Source organism: Gastrolobium bilobum, unplaced genomic scaffold (assembly GCF_033153095.1).
Source record: "Gastrolobium bilobum isolate Gb01-03AN ecotype WA unplaced genomic scaffold, APGP_CSIRO_Gbil_v1 utg143244, whole genome shotgun sequence".
In the NCBI taxonomy this organism is placed as follows: domain Eukaryota; kingdom Viridiplantae; phylum Streptophyta; class Magnoliopsida; order Fabales; family Fabaceae; genus Gastrolobium; species Gastrolobium bilobum.
The window spans coordinates 2894-10784 of NW_026898363.1; the positions used below are offsets into that span (position 1 = coordinate 2894).

Consider the following 7891-nt stretch of genomic DNA (forward strand, 5'->3'; position numbering starts at 1 on the left):
ATCTTTCTAGCCCCATGTTCTTTCGCTTGTACGATCCCGGCAATGAACGCCTCGTACTCAGCTTGGTTGTTGTAGGTCAAAAATGCCAGGTGAAGTGAATGCTCAATGGACACTCCTTCCGGGGTCTCAACGTTCACCCCAGCTCCACTCCCCTTAGAGTTCGAGGATCCATCAACATGTATTGTCCAGAGATCTTCATTCTCTTTTCCCTTTTCATTGGATGGGGTTAGCTCCAAGATGAAGTCGGCCAATGCTTAAGACTTAATCGCCTGCCGAGGCTTATATGATATGTCGAACTCAGAGAGCTCGACAGCCCAGTTGATCATTCTTCTAGCTAGGTCCGGCTTGTGAAGTACTTGCCTGATGGGCTGATTTGTTCGCACAATGACTCGGTGACCCTGGAAGTAAGGTCGGAGCCTCCTTGCTGTGCTAAGCAGGGCAAATGCGACTTTTTCGAGCTTCTGATAACGAAGCTCAGATCCTTGCAAGGTTCGACTTACAAAGTAGATCGGCTGTTGTGCTTTGTCTGTCTCCTGTACCAAGGCGGCACTGATGGCCTCTTCCCCCACTGATAAGTACAAGATCAACATTTCTCCGGGCTCTGGTTTTGACAGTACAGGAGGGGTGGCCAGGAAACTCTTAATATTTTCGAATGCATTTTGGCATTCTTCTCCCAATCCAAACTCAGCTTCCTTTTTGAGGAGCTTAAAGAAAGGCAAAGCCTTCTCTGCCGATTTAGGCAAAAATCTGGTCAGGGCCGCAAGACGTCCTGTGAGCTGTTGGATTTCTTTCTTGCTTTCGGGCCGCTTCTTTTCAAGGACGGCCCTGCATTTGTCGGGGTTCACTTCTATTCCTCGGTTGGTAAGCATGAAGCCCAGAAATTTTCTAGCTGGTACCCCAAAAGCACATTTCGCCGGGTTCAGCCTGATCTTGCGAGCTCTCAGTTGCTCAAAAGTTTCCCTGAGGTCGGTTATATGTGCCGATATGTGCAACGACTTGACAATCATGTCGTCGATGTATACCTCTAGGTTTCTCCCAATTCGCCCTTGAAAAACGCGGTTCATCATCCGCTGATATGTCGCCCCTGCATTTTTGAGACCGAAAGGCATGATGTTGTAGCAGAAATTTCCCTTCTCAGAGATGAAGGCAGTTTTTTCGTGGTCGTCAGGGTGTAGTGGGATTTGGTTGTACCCAGAGTACGCGTCCATAAATGAGAGTAGCTGAAATTGTGACAAATTGTCAACTAGCTGGTTGATGCTCGGCATGGGGTATGAGTCCTTTGGGCAGACCTTATTGAGGTCGGTGTAGTCCATGCATATCCTCCATTTCCTACTTGGTTTCTTTACCATCACCACGTTAGACAGCCAAGTGGTATACTTGTTAGTATTTGGGTGTCCTAGAGACAATCTTATGATTAAATAAGGACATAGATGTACACCTTTGTATTGTCGCAAATAAATAAAAGCATTCTTTATCTTGTTTCATATTTTGTCTCGGTATTACTGTTAACTGGATAAACCCCTTGACATAAAATAAGTATCTCTTGAGTATCTGTGATGAGATAACGATCATGAGTATTCAAGGATATTGGATGTTTATTCCTAATTTTATGTTCCTAGTCTAAAGACACTGAGAATGGGGATCAGTGATCTCGGGTAAGACTAGCACGACTTATCTACTTGTATTCGGATACAAGGTAAAGACCTCATGAGCTACAGATATTGAGATGTCTTAGCTAAAGTCGTGGGTGGACATATAAGGGTATAGCTCGCACTGAATAGACCCACAAAGAGACTCTATGAGGAAATCTCACATAGAGTATCATTAGAGTAGTCTCTTATATTTGGGTATGTCTTTCCTTAGACCAGAAGTTATTACCTAGACTGTGTTCTAGAAGGCATGCTTTGACTATATACCTCGTCTGCCTGAAACATGGAGACTCATAGGTATACTGTTGGGCTTGTCCTGAAAGAGCACACGGCTAGGGTGATAAGCTGAAGGAATTCGTCAGATCTCTGTGAGAGATTAGGTTATCTGTAAGCCGGAAAAATCGGGATGACATTTACAGGGACTCGGGAATCTATGCATAGTAAAAGAGATCATGAGATGATCTGCCTTTAGAGTCAGTAAATTGAAGATTCCCTATTTCGAATAAAGCTTACCCTAAACCGCAAGGGTTGATACGTTTCCTTACCCTAGGTTTTATGGGAAGGAAACCGAGACGAAAGGTAATACATACGGCAACCAAATATGTGTAATAGGATGATTATGTCATTAACCTAACTAGCTCTGGGGCAACAAAGCATTGCTAGTGCTCTGTGTTGTCATTAGATGGGTTGTGGGCTTATTGGGCCCAAGCCCATTTATGTCAGTGGCTATGTTGGGCCTAATGGGTCACACACTAACACCTTATTGTCATGACAATATAGCATTAAAGGTATTGGGCCTAATAATGGTTGTTAGCCCAAGAAGAAGTTTGGAAGCCCACCAAAAGGAAAAAGGGCGCATGGTTAGTTAATGGGCTTGGATGGTCCAAGACATTACTAATTAATTTAATTAGTTAAATTAATTATCAAATGTTTAAATTTTGAATTTTGAATTTGAAATTTGAAATTTGAAATTTGAATTTTGAATTTGAATTTTGTAATTCGAATTTTGAATTTTGAAATTCGAATTTTGATTTTTGAATTTGAAATTTGAAATTTGAAATTTGAAATTTAAAATTTTGAATTTTGAATTTTGAATTTGAATTTTGAAATTTGAAATTTGAATTTTAATTTGGAATTTGGAATTTGAATTTAAAATTTAAATATTTGAACGTTTGAATTCAAATGTTTGAATTCGAATTTGAATTGGCTATGAAAAGTTGTTTCATAACAAAAGGATAAGATAAGATCTTGTTGGAACAAATCCCAAATATCAAGAGGAGATCTTTGAGAATCTTCTAGTGAGGATATGGGGCGCTGGTTTAGGTATCTGATGATGGTCATAGGATCAACCAAATGAGCTCCAGTCAGATTTGGTTTGTTGAGAGAATAAGTGAGACAGTTGGTTCAAGTTTGAATGCAACTGTAATATATCTGGACTGTTATGAGGCCAAGTGGGGCGCACCATATGGCTGGCCATATGATGGTTGTTGAGTCAGATTCTTGTTGAGATATTCACTTGATATCATGAGGATGTGAGAGGAGGTTGTTGACAAGATTGGAATTTTGCAACAACTCCACTCATCCCCCTAGTGTGCGCTATATATAGGGCCTTATTTGAGTGAAGAAAATTAGATTTTTAATTAACTCATTCTTTCATCTCCTTGTGGGTTCCTTTTGAGGTTTTTCTTAAGAGAGTTTCGAAATAACCTAGCCTTTTTCAAAGAAAACCATGCGCCACTTTTGTGTCTATTCTTGCTGAATATTCACTCTTCTAACAACCTTGACCTAGCCTCCTCCTTCACACATTGGGCGCATAGCTTGCCTCCATTGGTGTTTTCGTTGGTGGCCTTGAAGAAGAGTTCTTCCGTCTTGACAAAGGGTGGTGTGGATCAACATTAGAGGGCTTGCATCTTCAAGCCTCATCTTGATCATCCTGCAGTCTTGGAAAGCAAACAAGGTAACATCCATGCCCTAAAGCATGTTTCTTGATATGGTATATGTTATTCCACTCGAAAAATTTTGTTTTTCCCTCTCACATGCCTCGACCTTCAAGGTCAGTTTCTTTCTATACTGTATTTCCCTGATGAATCCGGCTTCTAGCAACTCGTCGACGTGCTCATTCAAGGCCTGACGTCGGTCGGATCCTATCTTCCTCTTCTTTGGGACACTGGATGTGATCCAGGGTACATGGAGAGCTTGTGGCAGCAGAAAGATGGGTCTATTCCTGGGATCTCCGAGGCTTTCCACGCAAATACGTCGCGGTTTTCCTTTAAGAAGGAAACCAGTTCCTCTTTGAAGTCAGCATCTAGGCCTTTTCCTAGCTTGGTGTGCCCTTTGCCGTTCTCCGCAATATCGACATCCTCCAGCTCTCCTTGGGGTTCTGGACGAGGTGTTAGGAGCTCCTCTCTCACGTCGAGTTCCACCAAGTTGACCTCGCTTCCACATGCCTTCAGTGATTGGTAACTCCTCCCTCTTTAAGCCGAGGTGGAGATGATGGACCTCCATGATGGATGGTAGAGTCTCATAGTAGCACTTTCTTGATTCTTCTTGATCACCTCTTATGGTGATGATCTCGTTGTTCATCCCAGGCATTTTCAATGCTTGATGTCTAGTGGAGATCAGTATATCCCATTCACGGATTGTAGGCCGGCCAATGATCACGTTGTAGGAAGACAAGGTGTCCACCACGACGAAACGAACCCTTCTAGCACGAAACGAGTCCTTCGTGCCCAAGGTCAACTTTAGGTCGTGTAGCCTTTTGGAGGGGACGCCGCTTCGTTGAACCCGACCAGCTCGGTGACACATGGTTTCAAGTCCTTCTCATCCAGGTTCATCCTCTGGAAAGCATCCCAGAGAATTATGTCAGCTGAGCTTCCGTGGTCAATAAATATTCTCTTCACTCGGCAATTGACTAGCACTCCAGTGATCCCCAATCCGTCAGTGTGTCCGGGTACGACCATTGCTAGTTCCTCCTGAGTGAAGAACAGTCTTGGGGGTGCAGGTTTGTTGTCTTCCCCTTTGAAGGTCGGCCTGTCTCTTACAGACATGACCTCCTTTAGGTACTTTCTTCTGGCGTTAGCCGAGTCTCCTCCCCCATCCAGAGCTCCACTTATCACATTGCATTCGAATTCGGCTTCGGGAAAGGCCTTGTCCTTATCATCGACCTCTTTGCCTTTGGCAGGTCGGTCTTGTCTTTGATCCTTTCTGTCTTCTCACTTCAGGCTTCGACTTCTGCTTCGGCTTCTTTGTCGTCGCTTATTATTTTTCTTTCCCTGTGTTCGGATGATATATTGCTTCAACTTCCCATCTCTGACGTGCTCTTCAATAGCATCTCGAAGGTCCCAGCAGTCATCCGTGATGTGACCGTTTTGATCATGGAAAGCGCAGTATTTGTTTCTGTCTATCCCGCTCTTGGCTTTGAGTGGGCGAGGTCTCTCGACGTTGCGCATCTCGGTCTGGGCCACCTCTTTCCATATCCTGGATCTGGACATGTTCAGGGGTGTGTAATCATCATACTTCCTTCTTGGAGATCGATCGTCCGACCGCTTATCGTGAGAATCCTTCCCTTTTTTGGATCCTTTCTGGTCCCGTTCTTTGTTATTTTTCTTACTCGGGCTCCGACGTGTCGGATTTCGTCCTCGAGACTCGACGTAGACCTTTTGCATATCTTCCACATCAATGTATTTATCCGACCTTCGTCGGAACTCCTCCAGATCATTCACCGGGTTCTTATAGATTGATCTCGCAAGTGGAGAGTCACCATCTAATCCTGAGATGATTAAGTGAAGGTGCACCGCTTCAGTTAAACCTCGGACCTTGAGGGAAGCATCCTTGAACCTGTCGAGGTACTTCCTCAGCGATTCATTCTCTTTCTGTCGAATTCTTCCCAGAGTGTAGGGCGGCATTTGATGCACCTTGCTTGTTGCAAAGTTCAGTCGAAAAGTCCGGGCTAGGTCATCAAACGAGTCGATTAATTTCCTGGTGAGCCTGCTTATCCAGGTCATCGCCTGACCAGTCAATGTTGTCTCAAAGATTCTGGCCTTAATAGGTCCAGTGATCCCGTTGAACAACATTTCGATCTTGAAAGCCGCTAAATGGGCTTCTGGGTCCTGACTTCCGTCGTACGGAGGTATTCTGGTGCTCTTGAATCTTGGAGGTATAGCCAGGTTCATGAGCCTCTCAGTGAATGGGCTATCATTAGCGTCCTAATCATCTAGGTAGTTCTCGTCATGGTTGTCGTTCGGGACTCCACCATTCCGGTCGTTGTCGAAGTTTGGGATCTGCACATTCTGTGTGTGTCCTTCAGTTGTGGCCGCGTTCTGATGTCGCGGGCCACCATCAACAGCACGGCCATCTCTTCCAGGTTGGCCTTCAGCATTTTGATTGCGGAGGTCTTCAGCATTCTGGTGTTGGACGCCTTCAGCATTCTGGTATTGGTCGACTTCAACATTCTGTGCGTGTCCTTCAGTTGTAGCCGAGGTTCCGATCACTGCGCACAAGCAATAGGCTTATAGCCAAGAGGTGGGTGAGTGCACAGCGTGGGCAGAAGTAGTAAATTAGTTCTGAGTCCTTACCTGGGGTCATTAGGCTCTTATTTATAGGATTACCTTCCTAGGCTTGGGCCTTTTGAGATTCCCCAATTGTAGTAGGATTCAACTCCCCTTCTGTTGGGATGTGATCCTTATCTTCTACTATTTGGCTGTTTGGAGTTGTTGAGATGTTGATGACTCTGTATCTCACCAGATATTCTGATAGGTAGTTGGGATATATTCATATCCATAACAGTTGCCCCCCAGCTCGGTATTCCGAGGTTCGGGATGTCGAGGTGCTATTGTGTTACCTCGGATTCAGTTTTGTCCGAGTTCATTGATCTGGGGTTTGGAATTTCGAGTTTTTGAAGTCTGCGCTCTAACTCGGAGTTTCTTTCGTCAAGATCGTACGCGTTATGCCCCTTGATCTTCCTTGATGTTTGTATGTATAGTCGAGTGAGGGCATGTCGGATGCGACTTGAACTCATTTTGAGATTTTGGATATCGTTGTTCCGAGTTTTAATTTCACTGTGCTGGACCGAGTTGACATTCTCGGTCATGTTGTGACCTTTGGCTATGATCTTTTGGTTGACCTTTTATTTGATTTGAGACTTCATGGCACCATTGGAGCTCGGAAGTCGGGGCTTGGCCTCATCACATCTGCCTGACCTTTCGTGTCACGCCTGCTGTGATGGTTACGACGATCCACGCGTTTTACGCTCGTTGGTGGTTCGTGCATCGTGCAGAGTGTGCTATGCTGAGCCTTGTGTAGGTCATGATTGAGCACATTGAATGCGTGCAGAAGTGATTTCGCTATTTTGCCCCTGGCTACTCGAACGGTTTGCAGCCTTTCCCTCTTCGCGCCTATGACTTTACTTCTTCTTTAAATACTAGCTTTTCAACCGGTATACGATTTTCGTTTCTCCTGGGCTCTCTTCTTCCTTTTCTGGTTCTGTGCCTTCGAAACTTTCTTGGAGCTCTTGTCAATTTCAGTGAAGGTTTTTGCGTGTTTGAGTTTAGTCCTCATCATCTTCACTTCCATATTCAGGTACCCTCACGTTCCTTCACTTTTATAAGTTTGTTTTTCGCTTGGTTTAAGTTGAATTTAATAGCTGTCCTCATTGGAAGCGAGGGTGGTTTTTACGTTCCGCCCTTTCGAATCCCTAGTTTCCTGTTTCCCTCTTCGGAGTGTTGTTTGGGGTTCGTGATGAGTGCCCCTAGCTCTTCTTCTGGGCAGGCTTCTGGCCGAGGTGATGAAGTGATGGAGGAGGTAGTGAGGCGATTGCTTAGGTCGGTGCAGTACTGGCATTTTGGTAAAGAGTATACTAAGGAGGAGAAGCTTCAACAACTTCTCAGTGGTCATAGGGGAAGTCGTCGGAGATCCCGAGGTGGTCTTGGTAGGAGAGGGAGAGGTCGGGTAGGAGGAGGTCATCAAAGCCAACTTAGTTTTTCCACCAACTAGCCTCCTTTAGCGGATCCTTCACTGCCTAGGATGAGTTCCTCACCCGAGCCCGTCCCTTTGTCCTACATACTGCCGTCCTCCCAGGTGGCTCCGGGTTCGAGATCCGTTCTAGATCGGATTCCTCCCCTTGGTTTGAGCGATAGCTCCTCCAGTCTTTCTTCGACCGAGCTAGGTTTTCCTGAATCAGTCGTCCCTTCTTGCTTCGATGACTCTGCTGCAAGTCGGGTACCATTTGTTGACCTCGTCAGCAG

At 45.1% G+C, this 7891-nt stretch overlaps 1 protein-coding gene across 1 annotated transcript; it reads right to left on the reverse strand.

Moving 5' to 3' along the window:
* Positions 1-4861: 4861 nt before the first annotated feature.
* On the reverse strand, positions 4862-5821 carry LOC133315354 (uncharacterized). The gene has a single exon (XM_061516960.1). It carries the CDS (start codon positions 5819-5821, stop codon positions 4862-4864), a length of 960 nt encoding a protein of 319 aa, XP_061372944.1.
* Between the last annotated feature and the right edge of the window lie 2070 nt (positions 5822-7891).

Excerpts from the sequence above, each read along its gene's own strand:
- LOC133315354 (XM_061516960.1), bottom strand. The coding sequence starts at position 5,821 with ATGAACCTGGCTATACCTCCAAGATTCAAGAGCACCAGAATACCTCCG.